This window comes from Tursiops truncatus, chromosome 20 (assembly GCF_011762595.2).
Source record: "Tursiops truncatus isolate mTurTru1 chromosome 20, mTurTru1.mat.Y, whole genome shotgun sequence".
Taxonomy (NCBI): domain Eukaryota; kingdom Metazoa; phylum Chordata; class Mammalia; order Artiodactyla; family Delphinidae; genus Tursiops; species Tursiops truncatus.
The window spans coordinates 7,488,066-7,510,836 of NC_047053.1; the positions used below are offsets into that span (position 1 = coordinate 7,488,066).

At 54.1% G+C, this 22,771-nt stretch overlaps 1 protein-coding gene across 3 annotated transcripts in view; it reads right to left on the reverse strand.

Moving 5' to 3' along the window:
- Positions 1-22,771, reverse strand: part of NTN1 (netrin 1) — a 187,046-nt gene that overhangs the window by 34,902 nt on the left and 129,373 nt on the right. For 2 of the 3 annotated variants that reach the window (XM_073797460.1, XM_033847022.2), the window contains exons 4-5: positions 16,954-17,103; positions 13,627-13,680 (exon numbers count right to left, since the gene is read on the reverse strand). In XM_073797460.1, the coding sequence (XP_073653561.1) occupies positions 13,627-13,680; positions 16,954-17,103 (204 nt within the window). The remainder of the gene's footprint in view (positions 1-13,626; positions 13,681-16,953; positions 17,104-22,771) is intronic. The other variant, XM_033847023.2, reaches the window with a different exon arrangement.

Genomic DNA, 22,771 nt, shown 5'->3' on the forward strand with positions numbered 1-22,771 from the left:
CAGGGCAACTTCTTTGGGGTGATTCACTGTCTAGACCGCCCATGGAAACAGGCTGAGGCCAGACTTGTGAACCCACACATTTTCCTAGCTTCTTCCCCTGCCCTGCCCACCTCACCCCCTCACTAGTTTCTCCTGAGAACATCCTCTCAATAAATCATGTCACAAGAATCCCTGTCTTGGGGCCCCTGACAACCCAAATGAAGGGCTGGCACTGCACCTCTTCCCCCATCCACAGCAGTACCTTTGCCACAAAGGGGGGGAAGGACAGGGATGAAGTTCAGACCCAAGACAATCCTAGATTATCGGGCCTAAGAGTAGATCGCCACCTTCTCCGAGGTCTCTCCATCTGGTGAAGATGTCCTCGCCTGCAGGGAGATTTTAGATGAAGTACAACTTTCCAACCCTGGGACTGAAGGAGGTGACCTCACGGGACAGAAGGAATGCCAGGAAACTAAGGCTGTGTCCCACCTGCTGGGGGAGCGGGCAGGATGGCAATGACTGAAAATCTAACCCAGCCCGGCTTGGAGGAAATTTTAAGGCAGCTTTCGCTACATCTGCTGCCCCAAACACTTAGGAATTTCTCACCTCTCTTCAACAAGAGGAATCTTTTCCAAGTCCCCATGTCTGACTTCTCTCCACAGCTTACCGCTTGGAAGGATGCTGGCTTGAGGCATCATGGTCCACGGAAACTTGGGAGATGGGAGACCTGAGTCCTCACCTAGGTTCTGCCATCAACCCACTGTGTGACCTCGGCCAAGTCGCTCTCCTCTGGGCCTCAGTCTTCCCATCTGTCCAATGTGGAGGCCAGATCGGATGAGCTATCTCTAGGTTTCCTACTGGTATCAAGAGACAAAATTCCACTCCCAGGAGGCCTTTCAGGAGAAACACTGAGCAATGTGTAACCACCTGCTCTCTGGGAAGAAAAAGCCTTGATTCGTAGCTTGTGCCAATTTCCAAGGTGTAAATATTCCCAGCGTGGCCAATTTCAAACCGCCAGCAGGATGCCCTGAGCACAGAGCTGGGAAGAGATACCGACAGTCAGCTCTTGGGAGCAGGTGTGCGCCAGCCCCAGCGCACCACCGATTTTCAGATACCTCTTAGCACAGAATAAATTCGTTTCAGACCCCAATTCATTTCCCATCTCTGCAGAAGAAACAGCTCTCTCCTTTCCTCGATCCTACAACACACTTTACTCTTGAGCAGAGCCCACAAAACAGTGCAAATCACACTGGCCATCATCTTCGCTGGGGAGAGGCTGACCTCTCCCATGGAAGGAACTGGAGGGGGGCAGTGCCCCACTGCGCCTCCCCAGATGCAGATCCACTGCTCTGAGATAAAGCCCTGCCCTGGGGGAAAAGGACACAAGGCCCCTGATCTGTGTGGTCACGCCTCAGGGCAGAGTGGGCCTAGTTTCATAGGCCACACCCATAGCTTTAGGAGCACCAAGAGAGTCCTGCTTGACAGGAGGTAGGTTGGGGGGTGGGGACAGTCTGTGCTACGTATCAGACGGTAGGGGGCAGCTGGTAGCCTCGTCCACCTCAAGGCCACGTCGGTCCTTCCAACACTGAAGGTCCATGTCCACAGAAGGGAGGACGCCTGCCTAAGTGGGCAGACAACATGCCCCACCCATCCTCCTCTTCGCCTTCCCTCCCCTGGGTCTGGACACCATTCCTGGTCCAAATCCCTCAGGGTCCCCTCAACACAGCCCTGAAAGAGCCCCCAAAGCAACCACCCGGGTTCTATGACCAGAAGGCCCCACGATCACAGTCTCCCAACTAGCTGGGACCTGGAAATACTGAGCGGGAAGGGGCCGAACAGACCATTAGCCCAACACCTTCATTTCACTGAGAAGACTGAGCCCAAAGCTATCAAGCGGCCTGCAGGACACTTTAACTGGGTCACTGGGGTGGGGGGAGGGTCATGAGAAACTCAAAATCCCTGCCCTTAACGATGGCATTTAACATTGTTGCCAGTATCACTTGCCATGGACGGAACTGTGTCCCACCAACATTCCCATGTTGAAGTCCTAACCCCCAAAGTGATGGTGTTTGGAGGTGGAGCCCTTGAGGGGTAAATAAGGTTCTATGAGGTCATGGGGGTGGGGGCCATGAGGATGGAATTAGGGCCCTTATAAGAAGAGACACCAGGGCTTCCCTGGTGGTGCAGTGGTTGGGAGTCCGCCTGCTGATGCAGGGGACGCGGGTTCGTGCCCCGGTCCGGGAGGATCCCGCGTGCTGCGGAGCGGCTGGGCCCATGAGCCATGGCCGCTGAGCCTGCACGGGAGAGGCCACAGCAGTGAGAGGCCTGCGTACCGCAGAAAAAAAAAAAAAGAAAGAAAGAAGAGACACTAGAGAGCTCTCTCCCCGCCAGGTGAGGACACAGTAAGAGGTCGACAGTCTGCAAGCCAGAAGGGGCTCCTTGCCAAAACCCAACCATGCTGGCACCCCGATCTTGGACTTAACACACTCCAGAACTTTAAGAAAATAAATTTCTGTTGTTTAAGCCACCATTCTACGGTCTTTTGTTACGGCAGCCCAAGTGGGCTAATGCATTACTACTATTATTATCAAGTCTGGAGTAGTTTTAAATCCGGCAGGGTATTTAATAAATCAAAGGGACCACCCCTGGGGTTGGGGGCGGCGGTATTAACTAACTGCAGTAGCATCTGAGGTTCTGCAGGGGCCGAGCCCAACAGCAATCCAGAGAGGGGACGGACTGTGACGCCGGCACAGTGCGTTACTGTGTGTCCCCTCCCACCAGCGCCCAGCCCACGACCTGGACAGGAATCCCAAGGGAGGTTCCGGGCACGGCTTTGGGCAGGGGGCCACCCTGCAGGGTGGGGATGGGGTCTCGGCGTCCACCCTGCCTCAGCCTAGCTCTGCAGCCTGCACGCCCCCAACCCCCAGCCTCTGCAGTCAGGGACCCTGTGATGTCCTCGTGACACAGGGCGGGTCCTGGGGATTCCAATCCTCTCACTGACACCTGTCACTTGCCCCATTCCCATCTGCCATCCCTCGAGTCCCCGGTGGGAAGAGCTCCCAGAAGGGCTAAATATTCCTCCCCCAGGCTTCTCTGGTCTCCCAGCTCATCCCTTTATCCTCCTCCAAGGCTGGTGGCAGCTCCACCTGCAAAAGCCCAGCCACAGGGGAACAATGCGGGTCCTGAAACCCCCCATGCAAATGGCTTCCTTTGTGCTCCCCGGGGGAGGCCCCCAGTGGCTCTCTCCCAGCCCTGCTCACCCCAGCCTGACCTCTGCCCTGGCCCTTTGTGCAAGCCCCAAAGAGGGGAGGGGAGGGAAGGGGGAGGGGGGAGGAGATGGGGAAAGTGAGGGAATAAGGAAGGCGGTGGGGAAGAGAGACAGAGACAAAGGCAGAGGGAAGACCCAGAGATAGAGAGACAGTCTCGAAAATCAGAGCGAGACAGGCAGACAGACTGACAGACAGAGGGAGAAACTGGTTCATGCAGGCCACCCAGAGCAGGGTCTCCTGGCTGAGCGGATGGAAAGAGTAAGTCGCGTACCATGTGAAACCGCCATTTCTGTGGGTCACAAATGGTCGAATAAAATGACAATTCCGTTTGGTCCAACCCAACACATACGGATCCATCTGGTCTCCAGCCAGGGCGGGTGGAGTGGGCAGGTCCCGCTCGAGAGAAGAGCCCCCATGTGCCCTGGCTCAGCCTCTGGTTCCTTTCCCGGAGGGTTCTGGGGAACTGGGCTTGAGGTCAGGAAATCCGGGCTTAACAACCAGAGGCTGTTTTGCCCCCAGAGCGCATCTGATGAATGCAACCGTCTGGAGGACAGGCCAAGAATGCCGTGCCACATCAGCAACACAGAAGACAGCTCCACAACCGAGAATTCTCCAGCCCCGCCGGCACCTAAGTCGCAGCTGACCGGCCTTTAGCTCCAGCACCCTCTGCTTCCCACGGAGGGAAGTGGCAAGGATTTATGATGGTGACTGGCTCCCTTGTCCCCTCTGTGGGGTTGTGGAGGTGCCCTTTCCTTGGGGACACTCCCCTAAAGGAGGCCCAGAGCTCTCACCCCACCCCCAGCCCCAAAGCCCAGAGTTCAGGCCTGACGTGGCCATGCCTTTTCCTTTAGACCATGAAGTTAACCACGACGATAGGTAACACCTGGGTAGCACTTTTCATCCCACACATCACTCCACGTGCGTTCTAGCCTCAGAAGCAGCCCAAGCCTCCCCCCCAGGAGGACTCTGATGCTCTTCTAAATATAATACTTTGCGTAGCTCACGATTGCATAAGTTTTAATAATTAAACCATTGAGTAGACCAGCTGTAAAAGACATTTGGGGGACGACCAAGAAGGTTGGAAGGTGGACTGGGCATCAGATGATATTAAAGAATTTTTGTTAGTTTTGTTAGGTGTAATGATGCTGTTGAGAAGATGTAAGAAATGTTCTTCTTTTTCAGAAGAGGAATTCTGAAATATTTAGGGGTGAAATGTCATAACGTCTAAGCTTTTCCTGGAAGATATTTCAGCAAAAACAAAAATTGTTGAAGTAAATGGGACACGATGTTAAATCGAAGTGATACGAATGTGGAGGTCTAACCACTCTATTCTCACCACTGCTCCGAGATTTTTCATGATAAAAATTTTAATACACAATTAAACCACACTAATTGAAAATATAGTAATTTTAATACACAATTAAACCACACTAATTGGAAATATAGTAATATATAGTAAAGCTCAGAATTTTGGATAAACGTCGTATTAGGCTGGGCTAAAATTCACCATAGAGAAAGGACCAGGCAAACACTTGGCTACATGTGAGCACAGCATTTCCTGTGATCAGGCAGGAGACGTCAGCTGACTCCAGAAAACTTCACTCTCTAAGCCCTCAGCGGCAACTACTTCAATACGATGCATAACTAATAAACGAGCGGGTCCAAGGCAGCAGTAGCATCCTGCCTTAATACTTTTGGACAGAGCACATGGATGTCATCCTGTAATATACACCAGGGTTTCTCAACCTCGGCACTACTATTAGCATTTGGGGCTGGATAATTCATTGCCATGGGGGCTGCCCTGTGCGATGCAGGATGCTTAACAGCGTCCCTGGCCTCAACCCACTAGATGCCAGTAGCACCCTCCCCCTAGTTGTGACAACCAGAAGTATCTCCAGTAATGTCCAAATGTCCCATCGGGGCAAAGCAGCCCCAGGCTGAGAACTACCGGAATATATGGGCACAATGAAAGAGTTTCTTTGAAATGCTCTGTAAGCCAGGCTTTTCACCAAAGTTGACCCTCCGTGTGTAATTAGATGTATAATCTGCTTCGGACATATACTGTATCTTTTCATTTCATACTCAAAAATTCTCCTACAACGTTATTATAGGGATATCCCATACGTGAGTCACTAAAACGCTACTGAAAGACATTTGGTCGTTTCCCTCTTTTGTTATTATGAACAATGCTGCAATAAGCTACCTCGAGCAAAGTCCTGCGACACATCACTATTCCCTTAGGCTAAATTCCTAGAAGTGAAAGGATGAGGCTAAAGATACATTTTGATACGTGATGCTAGATCACCCTTCATGAACTTGGCACCACGTTGCCCTCCCATCACCAGAGCAGGTGGATGCCTGTTTCCCTAACCCTTTCAACACTGGGAATTACTTTTTGTTTTCTAAATAGTGGCGATTTAATGAGGTTTTTAAAGTGGTATTCTTGTTGATACTATTGCTTTATTACTAGTAAGTGTAATACTTCAGATGCTTGATTGCCATTTGTACAAATTCTCTGAATTTCTAGTTCATTTTTTCAGCTCAGTTTTGTATTAGGATCTCTTTTTCAGTGAATTGTAAAAGTTATTTATTGAGGATATTAATCTCTGGTCATCCATGTTAAAAATTTATATTTTTCAGCTTTTAGTTTGCCTTATGTTGCTTATAGAGATTTTTGAAGTATAGACGTTTTCTGTTTTTATCTAGTTAAAATCTTTCCCTTTATGATTTCTTGCTTTTGTATCCTATCTAGAAAGCCTTCTTCACCCCAAGATTACACTGATACTGACATGCTTTATTCTAGAACTTTTAAGAATTTATTTTTTTTAATTATTATTATTATTTTTTGGCCACGCCCCACAGCATGTGGGATCTTAGCTCCCCAACCAGATATTGAACCCATGCCCCGTGCATCAGAAGCGCGGAGTCTTAACCACTGGACCACCAGGGAAGTCCCAAGAATTCATTTTAAAGATACATTTCATACATTGGGATTTATGACTTCACAGCATGAAGTAGAAATTTATTATTATTTTAAAATAAATAGCCATTTTCCCAGCACCGTTTACCGATTGACTCATCCCTTTTCTCACTGATTTACGATCACAACTTTATCATACACAAGCTCTTATGTTTATATTTGAGTGTATTTCTGGACTTTCTACTCAGCTTTCGTGATTTCTCTATTCCTATGCCAGGATCACACTAACGTAAATATCCTGTTTACAATATTTAAAAAATCTGTTAGGGCAAGTCACCCTTCATCACTCTTCTTTTTTAAAAACATTCTTGGCTATTAAAAATCACATCCTACCCAATTGAGATTTTTTGAGTAGAATTATGCTAAACTTACAGATTTCAGGGAGAATTGACATTTTACAATTCTGAATCTTGCCCTCCCGGAACATGGGAAGATCTTTAGTGTCCCTTGGGAAAGTTTTACCCTTTAAAAAAAATACCGTCTGTACTTTTATTGCTACATTTATTTCTGTGTAGTTTTTTTTGTTGCTGTTCTAATTGGGAGTTTGTTTCCATTATCATTAAAAAACTGACGCTCATTGAACACTTAACTACAGGCCAGATATCCCATTCTATGCTTTTCACTTGCTATGACATGGTGCTGTAACTGCTGATACACAGGAAAAGTTACTGACCTTTGTATTTAATTCTGTAATGGTCTCCCTGCAGAATTCTCTCACCAGTTTTAACAGTTTTCAGCTGATTCTCTACAGGCACGTGTTATGACACAGGCTCTGAGGAACGCACAGAGGCCCTCCCACCTCTACCCGCCACCTGTTTTCAGGTATCAGCTGATCCGTGTGCCCGTCTCCCTCGGCTGCCTTGGGACCAAAGGGACGGGTCACTGCTAACTGGTTCTCCCAAGCCCAGACCCTGAGGCCTCAGCCACGCCAGCGCCCCTAGCCAACCACCCTCCTTCCCAAGGGCCACTTTAACGGGCACCTGTGGAAGACAGTGGCTTTTAACTGGCTGTACCTCCATCTCTACCTTGGTTTCAGGTCCCCTGCGGACACACAAGTTTGTCTTCTCTCTTGGTAGGATGTTACCACACAGTCAGGTGTGTGTGTGTATACACTTAAGTGTGTGTATATAATATATATATATTTATATATTTTTAAAGTACTCTAAATTGACCAACCAGCATGACTACTGAGAGGCAGAATGATGATGGGGAGGTTAATGTCACTCATGGACTCTGAGGCCAGGAGACCTTGGCTGGAATCCCAGCTCACTGACCTCTCTGTGCCTCAGTTTCTCCTATGTAAAATGGGGTAACAGCAGTATCTAGCTCATCTGGGTGGAAGAAATGATTAAATGGCTAAGAATCAGGAAGAGCGCTGAGCACATAGCAAACATTATATAAATGTCGTCTCCTCCTTCATGTAGCCAGAATCGATCTATCTTTACTCATAGGTCTGGTCCAAACACTTCCTGGGATAATACTTATCTGACAGCCATTTCCTCATACAGCTGATCCCGGACAGCCCTACATCCTGTGTCACACCATCTTTTGAAAACCAATCAGCACTCAGTCAATTAACAGACCTCCTTCCTACAAGTGGCACGAGATGCTTACAAGTGTTACGGTCGGTGATCCTAGCTCCCCCCCAATGGACGCACAGGTCCCTTTCTCCTATACCAGGAGTACTAATGGCTCCCTTACCTGGGGCCCAGGGAACCACACCCTCCTCAGATGACTCTAAAAGCATGCAGGCTGTGAGGTCAGACCTTTTCAACGTAACACTAGGTAACACGGCCACTGCCATACGTCTGGAAGGCAACAGAGGGCGTCCGCCATTCCCCCATGTTGGCTGAACTATTTCTGCTTGGAGACGAAGTGGAGAGGTACTAAATGGCCCCCCAGCCTCAAAAGTCTCCCAGGGAGCAAGAGATCAGGAAGGCAAGCATGTCCCCCACGGCTGCCCGAGCCCCAGCGCCCTGTCCCCAGGGCTCCTGCTCTCCACCCAGTCCACCCCAAATCAACCAGATTCCCTGCACCCTTGCACTCTGACCTCAAAAACTCAACTTTTAAAAAACTGTAGTAAGGGACTTCCCTGGTGTCGCAGTGGTTGAAAGTCCGCCTGCCGATGCAGGGGACACGGGTTTGTGCCCCGGTCTGGGAAGATCCCACATGCCACGGAGCGGCTGGGCCCGTGAGCCATGGCCGCTGAGCCTGCGCGTCTGGAGCCTGTGCTCCGCAGCGGGAGAGGCCACAACAGTGAGACGCCCGTGTACCGCAAAAAAAAAAAAAAAAATTGTAGTAAAACACATAAAATTTACGATTTTTAAATGTACAATTCAGTGGCATCAAGTATATTCGCAATGTTACCCATCACCACTCTCTAGTTTCAGAATTTTCTGTCACCCCAAAAGGAAAGCATGTACCCATCAGACAGTCACTCCCCATCCCTCCCGCCTCCCGGTCCTGGGCAACCACTAATCTTCTGTCTCTGGATTTGCTTATTCTGGGCATTTCATATAAATGGAATCATACGCTGTGTGGCCTTTTGTGTCTGCCTTCTTTCACTTAGCATAATATTTTCAAGGTTCATCCAAGTTATAGCATGTGTCAGTACTTATTCCTTTTTATGGCTGCCTGATATTCCATTGTCTGGATATACCGCATGGAGTTTATCCATCCTGCCACCATCCATTCTGTCCCAAAGGTAGACATTGGGCCGTTTCCACCTTTTGGCTATTGTGAAGTCAAGCCCTTTAACTGATTTCCAGTCTTTAACAGGGTCTTACAGTCTGTGAGGCCACCTTCTGCCTTGGGCAGCCCCACCTGTTCCCAATCAAGTTCTTCTCACAAGCCCTCCCTCTTGGCTGACTGTCTACACCTGTCCTCATGCAAACCCACATCCCTGGTGAGGAGCTACGAGACTTCAGCTCAGCTCAACCCTTCCATACACTGCAGTGTTTGTATTTTCCATGGCGTTCCATTGCTTTAAAAAAATATTTTTTATTTCTTTTTGGCTGCATTGAGTATTCATTGCTGTGTGCAGGCTTTTCTCTAGTTGCAGCGAGCAGGGGCTACTCTTTGTTGTGGTGCACAGGCTTCTCACTGCAGTGGCTTCTCTTGTTGCGGAGCACGGGCTCTAGGCACACGGGCTTCAGTAGCTGTGGCTCGCGGGCTCTAGAGCGCAGGCTCAGTAGTTGCGGTGCACGGGCTTAGTTGCTCTGCGGCATGTGGGATCTTCCCCAGCTAGGGCTCAAACCCACGTCCCCTGCACTGGCAGGCGGCTGCTTAACCACTGCGCCACCAGGGAAGCCCCCTCCATTGCTTTTTTACTGAGCACTTAGGATAAGCCCGCCACTGAACCAAAGGCTTTACCCAGAGCATCTCATTTAATCCCCACAACAACCGTACACAACAGGGTTATCATGACCCCGGTTCACAGGGGAGGAAACAAGATGAAGCAGAACTCCTAGTTCACTGCCCTTCCCCCCCCCCACAGCCCGAACACTCGGCCAGTACTGCGTTCAACTCTTATCAGCTCGTTTCCTCTACTCACCCAACCTACCCCCTACCCTGGAAAACCAAAGCCTAAAACGAGAACACTCCAAGCTTATCCAGCGGCAGGTCTATAAAAACCCAAGTCTTCCATGAAACAAATAGAGGTGCTGCGAGGCCACCAGAGGTGACATCTCTCAGCCCACTCCCACCCCACACCTGGGAGCACCTGGGGCGGGGCAGCTCCCGTAGGTTCAGCCGCCAGGCTCCCCCGAACGGCTGCCGGGGGGCCTCAGAAGCCACCCCCACCCCCCGCTGGACCACTGGAACAGCTGGCAAAGGGCACCACTCGGGGCCCCAAAGGGAGTGAGTGCAACTAGGCCAGAGGGTGGTCCCCAGACCCAGGTAGGTGGGGGCGGAGGAGAGGGGCCGGTTGTTCGCTCTCTTACCTGCATCCCGGGTCCAGCTTCCACTCGGACTACAGCCGTACCCCTTCCAGCCCAGGAGGCCAGCGGAAGTCAAAGTCTTTCTGGCCCCGCCCAGAGGCGGCCCTTCCTCCCTCACGCGTCTCCAGGGGAGGCTCACGTGGGCTCTCACGTGGGAGCCCTTTACACCAGGGAAAGCAGCAAATGCTATACATCAGGCCCCGCCCCAGCCAGGTGTTAACTGTTTACTGCGTGCCTCTGCTCACGAGGACCCGCAAGGCCCGCGGAAGAAGCTGGTCAGCAGAGGGGGGAGGGGTGCAAGCAGGCATTTACGAGGAAGGAGAAAGCTTATTAGCAGAAGTTCAATCCTCCCAGGAGAGGCAGGGCGGGGAGGGCCCTGGACCGTTGGTCCCACCCCGTCGTCTTTCAAGGAAGCAGAAGAGAGAAGTCTTTGCTCTGTCCAAGGCCTCACAGCCAGGGGAGAACCAACCCCAGATCTCCCGGCTCCAAGACGGTACTGCTGCTATACCAAGGGGTCCCCACAAACCAAACTCCGACAGCTACCTCGGAGTTGGTGCAGGGCAAGGGAAGGCAGGCGGTGGAGGCCTCTACAACCACAAGTAGATAGGTTTAGAGTCGGTTTGCCCCATCTCCCTCCTGGCCCCAGGGTTCCTCGCCTCCCTGCCCCGAGACGGGGTACCAGCCAGCTTAGCGAGCAGGTGGACAGCATTCCCGGAGTGAGCTGGCCCTTCAAGGGGATGGGTTCAGGGTGAGGTTATGCCCGTCAGCTTTCAGGACAAATTCTTGCCTTATTAATTCTCCTCTGTTCCGCAGGCAAAAGTAAACAAGCTTTTCTCAGGCAGCCCAGCACGGAGGCCTTCCCTATTCAAACACTGCAAGAATCGACAGGCTTGGAAGTACTGAGCTCCCAGGCCCCGCTTCCCAGGGGGCCCCCTGGCCTCCTGCCCACAACGTCCCTCCTGCTGAGATGAGGAGAGCAGGGCCTCTTTGCGGTGGCAGGCCCCAGAGTCCCAGCGCCCGTAGTCTAGACCTGGCCCGAGTTCTCCAGAAAAAGCACAGATCCTGACCATTCGGAGACCCAGAGAAGGTCACAAAGGGTCCGGCCGAGGACCCAGCATCCCAGCAAGCACCACACCTGCTCACTTAGCCCCTCTGTGGAGAAGGCACTTTGTCAAAGGGTGTTCATTTACTGTTTGCATCCATTTAAACCATGTTTTTAAACGTCCAGAAAGAAGAAAGGAAATAAACAGTGGTCAAATCAAAAGGAGTCAGAAAAGTTAACTGAGAGTTGATAAACACTTTTCAAAGAAAAATGCTACACGTGTTTGTTAGTTGCCCAGGAATCTTTTGTCTGGTTGAGCGGAGGTCGTTGCATGTTTTATACCAGCTTCTTGTGTACAGAAATCTCATGAGTTGTTTTTTTGCTTCTCCTCTACTGTTGTTTCCATTTGCCCATTTCTAAGGTGGAATGAAAAAGCCAAAACCACTGCAAGAAACATAAAGACAAGGTTGCAAGGACCAGAAAGATGGGAGGTGAGAGAGAGAGAGAGGGTGAAGATATGCCTTGTCCTTGCATGAGCTGTGTTCTCAGCCCCGGTGAGTTCTGATGGGACTCATGTCACAGCAAGGAAGCAAGAATCGCGACTACATTAACTGGAAGTGTCTTCTCGCTTCAAAACTGCTCTACCCGAGAGCTGAACTGGGCTGTTCCTTTTATTGTGTTTTTACCAAAGAGCTTCCTCATCCTGCCTCCCAGGCACCCGTCATGCTGCTTCCTTCATCCCCTTCCCAGCACTATTTCTCCTGTAAGTGTCCCCCGGGGCTCAACCAAAGGTGACAGAAGACTGCCCAACAACCCAAGACCAAAGTATCTTTGGTTTTCCCCAGTGTAGCCTCCAGCACTCCCTGAAATTTTCTGTCCTTTCCTCTTTGAGGGCCGTTTGGTGATGGTGCACATCCAAGTTCTGAATCCGTTTTCTCTCAAGTTCCCAGCGCATGGCCAATATTCAAAAAAAATCCAGTCTATTCTAATGTATTCAGGTGGGGACTTCCCTGGCGGTCCAGTGGCTTAAGACTCTGCACTTCCACTGCAGGGGGCACAGGTTCGATCCCTGGTCAGGGAACTAAGATCCTGCAGGCTGTGCCACGTAGCCAAAAATAAAAATTTAAAAACTAAAGTATTCAGGTGACCACATGGGTGCACAGACCTCCCCAACAGGTGGATCTGGGGAGGAGCAAAGGGGTTCCCAGAGCGGACACTGATGTCCCTGTAGGGCCCCACTGTCACCATTCCTGCCCCCCATTCCCACTCCAAGTACCAGTACACAAAAGCCCCATGTGACCGCAGGCCCAGGGCGCTGGGTACAGCATGGCCTGCTCTCCTGGTGCCCCCTCCAGCCAGGCTCCGAGCCCTCTCTGTACCCAGAGCCAGGACTGGGTGACCCTTCTTGTACCAAGGACTGGTGACGTCCACGGACGTCACAGTGACATTTTTACTTTCTCACAGTAATGTTTTTAAATGCAGAAATAAAATCCATAGGACTACAAAGGAAACTAATCAATACTGAAATACACTTAACCCAAATCTTTCCAAAACCCCAGATTTAGGGTACAGTTACGTAATGTATGTGTTTCTTTATTAATGATTGTAAGTCAGGACCTAGCAGCAGGTCTGGTAACTTCCATCACTCTGAAGCAATTTAGTGAGCGTAATATTATTCCATGATAGCTGCACCAACTCTAACGTGATGTGAAAACGGCTGGGATTTCTGCTGGTGGCCAAATCACTGATGTTGCTGGCCTGGCTATGGTTTGTGGCCCATCTTTGCAATAAAGGAAACTCTTTTTTTTTTTTTTTTTTTAGGTCGCACCACACAGCAGGCAGGGTCTTAGTTCCTCAACCAGGGATCGAACCCACACCCCCTGCAGTGGAAGTGCGGACTCCTAACCACTGGACCACCAGGAAAGTCTTCTTTTTTTTTTTTTTTCCAGGAAACTCTTGATTTCAGTTAGAAGGAAGGGACAGTGAGGGGGTGAGTCTCTTCCTGTCCCGATTCATGCCCTTCCCCCAATTCTGTTTGCGGACCCCCATGCTCTAGAATGCCTTTTTCATCCCCACCACCCATCTCCTTCCTCCTCTGCAACCCCGAAAGGAGTCACCCCCAGCTCAGGTGGCCCTGGACTGGAAGGCAGCTTCTTAGCCTCGCTGGCTGAGCAAGAGGAATGTGGCTTTGAGGGTCCCAGGCTTGGGAGACAGGCTAGCCTTAGGCACCATTCTTGGAAGGGACATCGCAGAAAAATGCCCTGTGGCTTCACCATCCTCAGTCCAGCCCAGGGGCACCACCCACACCAACCAGCACCCCGATGCTGGTTCAGAGGAGTCTGGCCCCTCTAACCCCCTTCCCCACGCCCCACCCCACCCCACGGCAAAAGCAGGAAGGCAGCAAAGGGGGAAGCCTACCTTCGGGCTCCTCCACGCTGCTGGCTGCAGTGGTCGGTGGTGCCACGGGGATCTCTTTGTGGGGTTCAGGATGGGAGGAAGGGGAAACAATAAGAACATGTTAGAGAAGAACGAGCACAGTGCAGACTCCTCCCAACCTTCCTGGGCCCTCCCTCCCAGCCCCACTCCTCGCCCCAGCAGAGGATGGTCAGGGAGGAAGGGAAAGCCGGCGTGAGGGCCCGGGCACCCTACGTGTTCTCTTCTGGAAGCCATCCCTCCACCTGGCAGGGACAGGAGCGAGGGGAAGGCAGGACCCTGACCCCTCTGCTGTCTGCGTGTTGTTGACTCACCTCGGCCCCTGGGGCAGAGAGAGGGGTCCCCAGGGCCCCCTGCTCATCACGATGGGGCTGCGTGGCCCGGTCTGACCTTGACTCATTGGTGGGGAAGGGGGTCCATGGCAGGGGTAGCATGTGAGGGGCTGGGAGGTGTCTTCCATGTGCAGAGAGGGGCCTGCACCCCTGGCCCAAGTTCCCCCGGGCTCACATCTCGCATCTCACAAGCTAAGGCATTTTCTCGGTGGGCAGAAAAGACTGACAGTACAGAAGACCGTAGGGCCTGACAGAAGCATGTGCTTTTTCGTGACCATTCCTCTCCTACCTAGAAGGGCAACTAGCTCCTCTACAAGCTCCCGCCCGGTGCTCAGAAAAGGTGAGGAACTTCAGCCAGACTCCGGGAAGACCCAGGCTTCACGTCTCTGGCTTCCTTTCTAGACAAGGCCAAACCACGAGCCGAAAGTCCCTGAGGGACAGGGGCTCACCTCCCCTGCTGAGTGACCATGTGAACAGGGGGTCACAGAGGCCTCCACGAATCCCACTGATTCTGGCCACCATCTGACTATTAGGGGTAAGACCTCCCTCGGACCCCCAGACTCTAGATCAGCTGCGATCTGAGGCTTGGGGGGGTCGAGATGGAACACCCGGGCCTGGGGGCAAACGTGAGGGTCACCCACAGAAGCCAGCCTCTGCACCTTCAGAAGGAACAGGCAGAAGACCCAGCCCTCGATTCGGAGTCAAATCTTGCTCTCGGGTGATTTTATCAGCGACAAGCCACAGGTGCCCCGTCACAGCAGCTCATTAAGAAGCCGGGCCTCCTAGTAGGCCCTCTCTGAGCCTTCCTGAGCTACCTGGCCCAGCAGGAACATTCCAGAGAGAAATCCAGACAGCCCAGCCTAATCTTACAAGTCCAGGAATGGGGCTGGGGCCAGTGGCCATGGAGGCACCCTGGCTGCCCAAGCCCAGCTCCTTCGGCCTGGCTCTGGGACGTGAGCAGAGGGCCCCGGGGCTCCCAGAGCTGTTGCGAACCAGACACAAGTGTCCGAGGCACTGTCTGGGCACCTGTAGCCTGATGCCGGCAGATGGAGACCCGGGTCCTCAGGTCCTTGGTGGGAACGCTCTCCCCAGCGTCAGCCCGCCCTTTGCGAGAGGAAGGGAGACGGTACAGAGCATGTTGGAAAGGGACAGTTCCAGTCTCCCAAGGTTTCTGTTCCTAATTCTGAAACATCAGCTCCATGTCAAGGCCTTTCCCCCTGGGGATTTGAAATGTTGGTTTCAGCCATTTCTGGGAAACCCAACAGCTCCTGACTCCCTTTAAAAGGGAGACCTCACTTGCTCCCTTCATGTTTTCGTAAGCCCAGATGGTGGTGCTAATTTCCTCCCAGCTTTCTAAAAATGTTCACCGTGCAGCTTTTTGGATGGACGGAAAAGAAAGACTCTTGCAAGCTGTGAGACCCTGACAATTAAATGTCGTGAAAACTCATTTCAACCTTCTCTGCCCTGGATGGATACAAGCTCAATTTCCCGTGGCTTGAATTTACGTTATCCGCTGTTACTGGACCCCTGCCAACAAGGAAACATCTCCTGATGTAGAAACTGGTCAGAAAAGCTGCTGGAACCCACAGGGCTCGTCGTGTCCTGGACGTGAGGCCGCACCCGAGTCGGGCAGCTGAGGTGCTGGGGGTTTAAGGCTCCTGCCCGGTGTGAGAACATTCCCTGCAAGATCTAGGGGGTCACTCCAAGGACCCCAAGCAGGTGCCGGGCTGAGGGGTCCCCACCCTCCTGCTTCTGCCTCGGGTTGTCTGTTCCAAGCCCCTTGTACTGACCTGTGAAGCCAGTGCCCACCCAGAGCTACAGGACGCTGGAAAACCACAAGCAGGGGTCGGCCAACTTCTCCTGCCAAGGGCCAGCTCGCAAAGATTTCAGGCCCTGCAGGTCGTAGGGTCTCTGTTGCAACTACTCAATTCTGCCGTTAGAACCCCCAAAGCAGCCACAGGTAGCACGGGCACAAGTGGGCATGGCTGGTCCCATAAAACTTTATTTATGGACACCGAACTTTTCCTTTCATATCATTTTCGCATGTCATAAACTAGTCATCTTTTCATTTCTGTTTCAATCATTTTAAAAAGGTTAACAAGAAACCCAAAACCCCATCGAGCCACATAAAAACAGGCAGTGGGCCAAATCCCCGAGCAGAGCGTGCTAACCCCTGCTCCAGAAAAAAAGCCTTATCCTCGGTGTCTGCCTAGGAGGCTAGGATTCACGCGTTCCTCCCCCTCCTTTCCGGGTGCGGGTCAGGCCTGCACACGGAATCAACGAGGCTGAGGCCGGGGGCCAGCACCCAGCCAGGCCTGACTTCCATCCAGGGCGAATCCAGCTCATGACACCTGCGCAATCCTACCCGTTGTAAGATGTTAAAACTCTTCCGAGCCAAGGCCCCTGAGCGACCCCCCCGTCTTGCTCACGCCCCGCCTCAAGTTCCAGCAACTAAGGGGCCGACAGCTGGCCTGCCAGGGCCTCTAGGACCCTCATGGAGGGCTGCCACCCTTCCGAAGGGCTCATGGGAGCCGTGCCGCCTTCTCTCAGAGGCCTTGTGGAGTCCGTCCTTTCAGTTCTGAATCTGCCAGGGGCTGGGGATCCTGGAATTCCCGCAGCAGCAGTGGCAGCCCCTGACCCAGGCCCCCCAACCCAGGCCCAGGCCCAGGCCCAGGCCCAGGCCCAGGGTCAAGGTGGAACATGGGAACAGGACCTGGGCTGAGGAGAGGGGCTTGCTCCCCCCCCTCACCCCACACCCTGGGACCAGGAGACTGTCTTTTCAGAACAGAGAGCCACAAATGGGCTGGCTCTGCGGAGACCCCCGCAGCCTTGGGGGTCTCACACGGGCTCCCCGAGCGCAGAGGGCTACCTCAGGGAGCACTACCCCCACTGGATGCGGGTGACCCGTGTCCGGGAAGGGCCCCCCAGCCCCGAGCCCGCACCCGACCCCAGCCTGCAGGAGGAGGGCGCCCTGGCATACTTATGCAGGGGGCGATGGGGGAGCGGCTCTGTTGGTAGCCCTTGGCACAGCGGTTGCAGGTGATGCCGGTCACACCATCCTTGCAGGGGCACTGGCCCGTGGTCTGGTTGCAGGTTTTGCCAGCGGCGCCCACAGGGTGGCAATCGCAGGCTGTGGAGAACACACGACAGGGGGGTCAGAGGCGGGGGTGGGGGTGGGGAGTGGACAGAGCACACCCTCCCCCCAGGGTCCTCCCCACCCAGTGGCGCCCCGGACCCCATCCCAGGGGAAGAGCAGGGCTGGGGTAGCCAAGCCGGCACACATTCCAGAAGGTCCGATGCCTGACCACCTGCCTACCTGGAAACAGGGGAATGAGAATCAGAAGGGGCCAACTTGAAAGGACCATCTGGGGGGCAAGGGTGAAGTGGGGGAGCCCTTCCGAAGCCCCGGGAGGAAGATGTACACAGCCCACGGGCTGAGCGTGAGTGCAGGAGTCAGAACTGGGGGTACGCCTGCCCCTCACAGGCTGCTTTGTGCCCCGTCACTCCTCTGCCCCAGCCAGCTCCTGACCCTCTGGGTGGGAGGGACAGAGTGTGGGACGTGATGGAGCCCCGGGGTTTGCCAGGTCAGGGGAGTCACCGAGGGGGTGTGACCTCCCCCGCAGGCTGCGGCCTCCACTCTGCTCTGTCCATCCACCCTGACTGGCAGCCAGGCGGAGTCTGAGACACACGCTTCTGGACCACAAAGCCCGTCAACTGTAGCGCTAGGAAGAGTCACAGCGATCATGGAAAGACCCCGATTTAATGCGAAGACTCGAAGGTGAAGGAACCCCCAGGACCTTGCAGCAAAGGAATGGCCAAGCTGGGAGGTGCCGCGAGGCCCTGATTCTTAGGCCAGCCGCTGCTGTACCCCACACCCCTCCTCCTAATTTGGACCGGGCTGAAGAGCTGGGATTGCCCACCCTATCACACTGCGCCCTGAGGCTCCCTCCCTGTGTTCCAAGGACCCAATCCCAGTGACGAAATGGCCAGAGGAGTTTGAGGGAACATCCCCCCATTATGGACTGAATGACTGTGTCCCCACTGCAGATTCATATGCTGAAGCCCTAACTCTCAATGTGATGGCATTAGGAGGTGGGCCCTTCCCTTGGGAGGTAATTAGGTTTATTTATTTATTTTATTTAAAAAAGTATTTATTTATTTTTGGTCGCTTTGGGTCTTCATCGCTGCGTGCGGGCCTTCTCTAGTTGCATTGAGCAGGGGCTACTCTTCGTGCGCGGGCTTCTCACTGCAGTGGTGGTTTCTCTTGTTGCGGAGCACGGGCTCTAGGTATGCGGGCTTCAGTAGTTGTGGAATGCGGGCTCAGTGGCTCGCGGGGTCTAGAGTGCAGGCTCAGCAGCTGTGGCGCACGGGCTTAGTTGCTCCGCGGCATGTGGGATCTTCCTGGACCAGGGCTTGAACCCGTGTCCCCTGCATCGGCAGGCAGATTCTTAACCACTGCGCCACCAGGGAAGTCCCCGGTAATTAGGTTTAGATGAGGTCATGATGGGATTAGCACCCTTACGAGAAGAGAAAGGAGAAAAGATATTTCTCTACACAGCAAGAAGGCAGTGGTCTGCAAACCAGGAAGCAACTATCGTCAGACACTAAATCCGCAGGCACATCGATCTTGGACTCTCCGCCTCCAAAACTGTGAGAAATACCTGTTGTCGAAGTCACCGGTCTATGGTGTCTTGCTGTGTCGGCTAGTGGAGTAAGACTGCCACCAACTCCACGATACTCGGGCAAGAACTGTGGGACCTGCAGACACAGGTCACCTGCCGCCCTGGACCTAGGCGGTGGACTCAGCGCGGGCAGGATGAAGGAGGCCAAAGTTCTCCCCGGATCCCTGGGGCCCCCCTTGCCCTCCCCACTCCCTCTCCCCAGGGAAGCCTGGGGAGGGTGGAGAGTCGTCTGCAGGAGGGCATCCTGCAGCAACTTCACTTGCTGCCAGAGTTGCTGTTTCTATTCCCAATGGGAAAAAAATATGCTAGGGAAGAAGTGAGAGCAGAGCTCCCCAAAGAGCTAAACTAGCACCTCCCCAGCTGCACTGCCCAGCGTGAGGACAGGAGGCCGTGCGTGAGGATGTGGCCTCTCCCAGCCGGCCTCGGGCCCAGGAGGGGCTGAGGAGGAGTTAGTGAGAGAAAGGAGGAGTGGGGAGGGGGCAGAAAGGAGAGGAATGTGAGGAATTGTTTGTCAAAGTTGTGTCTAGACACGTGAGAGCTTCTGGAAACTCTGGGAGCGGGGGGGTCCTGGCCGCCGGGTGCTCCGTGTCAGGTGAGAGGACGGCAGGGACCACAGGCCTGGGGGAGGACGTGGAACTGTCCCAATCCTGCCCTCGTAGACAGCAGCAAATCCTTCTGTTAGAAACTTGCCTAAAATCTACGCTAAATTCAAGTTCATTTCCTATTGGTTTTTTCTTCTTCTTCTTCCCTTTTTTCACTCAGTCCTGATGCATGTTGTGAATGATAACGTGAGGAGCGGATGGTGGGAGACGACCTCTGACCTTCGATCCATCCCTGGGATGGGAAGGGTGACGGGGCACGGACAGCGTCTCTGAGCTGGCCTGGCGACAGCAGAGGGCCACAGCACAGGACCCTGGCTTCCCAAGCCCCTGCCGCGGCTGTGGGCACCAGGCAGATGTGGAGTCCCGAGGCTCCTGCCAGCTGACCTCGCTTGGCCGGGCTCGCAAGCCTGTTGGTAATCCTAAAACCCGGGCCAAAACGTCCTCCCCTCCGTGCTGACAGAGCACAGCTGCGTGCCAGTAACTTCTGGGCCTTGGACTTGGCTGGGAGGAGATCACCAAAGGTTGCTTGGTCCCTGGAGGGTCAGAGCCAAGTCACCCGCAGGCCCAGGTCGTCTTTACCGAGGCAGGAGCCAGCCCGGAGCAGAATCTGGGGGGAGCAGCGTGCATCGCCCTCACCCGAGGCCCTTCGAAGCTGGTGACCCCTTAACCCCCCAGGCTGGTGGGCTGCCGGGCACCAGCTGAGGTCAGCAGGGCTGGGGGCCACCCGGGTGATGGCAAGGCAGGGCGTCTGCTTCATGGAGCAGGCGCATCCTTAGGGCCATCCTCTGGGCACTGCGCTGTGTGGTTTCCACATCTTTCTCCCAGGATTCCGCAAAGACGCTGACTGACTGGCCCTTGGTCTCACAGAGGCAGCAGGCTGACTGTGCTTCCTCGAAAACCACTGTTCCAGGAAGAGAAGCCAGTGGGGTCCCACAGGGTGGGGGGCCTCAGGAGGCTACTCAGGTCACCTCCAGGGCGGTGGGCCCATCCCCAGGGGTGGAGCGCTCCTGCAGCACTGGCCTGCCACCCGGACGCCTGGGAACACCTGAGCACATCCACTCTCCCATATGTAATGCTTCTGACCCTCACACCAGCCTGTGAAATCAGCAAGACCCTACAGAGGCGGCCACGGACCGGGAGACAGGAAGCACCTGACCTCTGAGCACGTCACCGAGGGCCCTCACCCTCTAGGCTGCCCCTCTGCGCTTCTTGTTCTGCAAGGAGAAACACACAACACACTTCCCTGTTAAAACCCAGGCCAGGTGACATCCCTTACGGGCAGCCGAATGCAGTCCCAACACAGAGACTTGCACTGCACTCATTCTCAATTCCAAGCGAAACGGCCCCAAAGTAAAGACTTTTCCCAAAAGCCCATGAATAAGGAAAGCCTAACTTATACCCTCTGTGCAAAGAAGGGTGAGCTTCAAGGTGTGAGGAGAACTGATGGATGACAACAGCCCACAGAGGATCCTCTACAGCCTTGGACCAGGGAATCCAGCTAGCGGTGTCACAGGAAGGGGGCCTGAGCTGCCCACATAGGAGGCCCCAGCCCTGGTCCTTAGGGAGAGAAAGGCAAAGGGATCCTGCCATATCCCTACAACCCCCAAACACACCCAGACACACAAACACACGTAGATTCCCACAGGCTCTCACGCACACACGCACGCACACACAGCGCCACAGTGGGCAGGGGAGCGGACGGGGACAAGCTGAGCTGGGAGGATGCAGGTGTGAGGCAAGTGGAAGTCTCTTCCTTGGCAGGGGTCTGGTTAAGGGGACAAAGTGAGAGCCTCTCTGATTCTTCCGAGAACGAGGTCTGGGTCCGAATGTCTTTTGCCACAAGAAGCCCATTTGGTGACTCCCGTTTCCTGGGAAGTCAGCAACTCCTTTACGGAGGAGGTCAGGCCCTTCCCCGGCAGGTCACCCGTGTGCACGCAGCAGGCAGCACCTGGTCCTGGGAAACAATCTACTGGAGGGTTTTTCCATGAAGAGGAAGGTGAGACCCAGCGGAAGCCCAGGCCCCTGACAAGGTGGCCGGATTAGGTTTCTCACGAACACGTGGGCTGGAGGGCCTCCTGGCGCAGAGGAGACAGACTGTCCTTGCTCTGGGTCATCGGCCAGAAACGGACAGCTCAGGACACACAGATGGTTTCAGATGAGTGTCAAGAGACCCAGGTCTGACCCTGCCCTGCCAGTAACGCTGTGTGACCCTGAGCTAGCACCTCACTCTTTCTGAGCCTCGGGTGACTCACCTCTAAGGCAGGAGGTCTATAACTTGCACTAAAGTTGCTTCCAGCTCAACAGGCTAAGATCCAGGGCAGTGGCCTGTCCCCTGGGCCCGTCACCCCGACTGCCACAGTCCATTGCAGTGTCCTGGCCCAGGAGTCTAGGAAAGTGCTCTTGCTGCCGGGCACACACCAGGCCCTGCCTCCACACCCATGGGCCACCCCACCCGACACCATGACCTGCTGCACTCTGAGCAGCAGAATCTCTGAGATTCGGGTCGTCAGCTATGAGAAGTGTACCAGGGTTGCCGAGAGCCCCTGCAAAGCTGACCTGGAAGGCAGGCCGGTGGAGCAGTTATCAGGACCCCCGTGATGGCCAGGGTCCCTCTCAGCTCTGATCCCTGGTTGCTGGTCCCGAGCAGATGCCTTTCCTGCTCTCTCTGACACTCTGTCCTGGATCCCTGAAGGCCCACAGCTCCCATAAGGAGGAGAGGCATGCCTGGGGCTGGCCCCTCTCCACTGCAGCTCAAGCCCTGGCTCTGGAAACCCATCCTGGGTTCCTATCAGGACATCTACCTGCTTTTCCTGAGGACCTGGCTCCAGGGGCCCTCAAATGGCAGTGATCCCAGGACACATGCGTGTGGAGGAGAGGGGAGTGGGCCTGGCACCCAGACCCTCTGGAGCAGCTCCAGACAGGAGGGGAAGAGAAAACCACCACAGCACCGAACCGAACCTCAGAGGTCTTCACGGCCACCGCCCAGACCTCCAGCCACTTGTGAACTCGTGTTATGAGCTGAATGACGTCCCCCCCAGAATTCAAATGCTGGAGTCCTAACCCCAGTCCCTCAGGATGTGACTGTACTCGCAAACAGGCTCTTTAAAGGGGGGATTAAGGTAACATTCAGTCACTGGAGTGGGCCTCAATCCAGCATGACTGGTGTCCGCGTAAGAAGAGGAGATGAGAACACAGACACACCCAGAGGGAAGGCCACACGAGGACACAGGGAGAAGACGGCCGTCTTCAAGCCAAGGAGAGGCCTCAGGAGGAAACAGCCCTGCGGCCACCTTGGTCTTGTGCTTCCAGCCTCCAGAGCAGTGAGAAATCAATGTCTGCTGTTTGAGCTCCAGGCCTGTGGGACATTGCTCTGGGCCCCTGAGCACGCTCACAGCTTGTGTGCAGCCTCAGGAAAGCGTCTTCTTCCCGAGGGGCTCTGCCCAGGCGCGTCCCGGGCCTCAGGAGAAGGCAGACTGTCCCGCCACTCGACCAACCAGCCTGGGGGCCCTCTCAC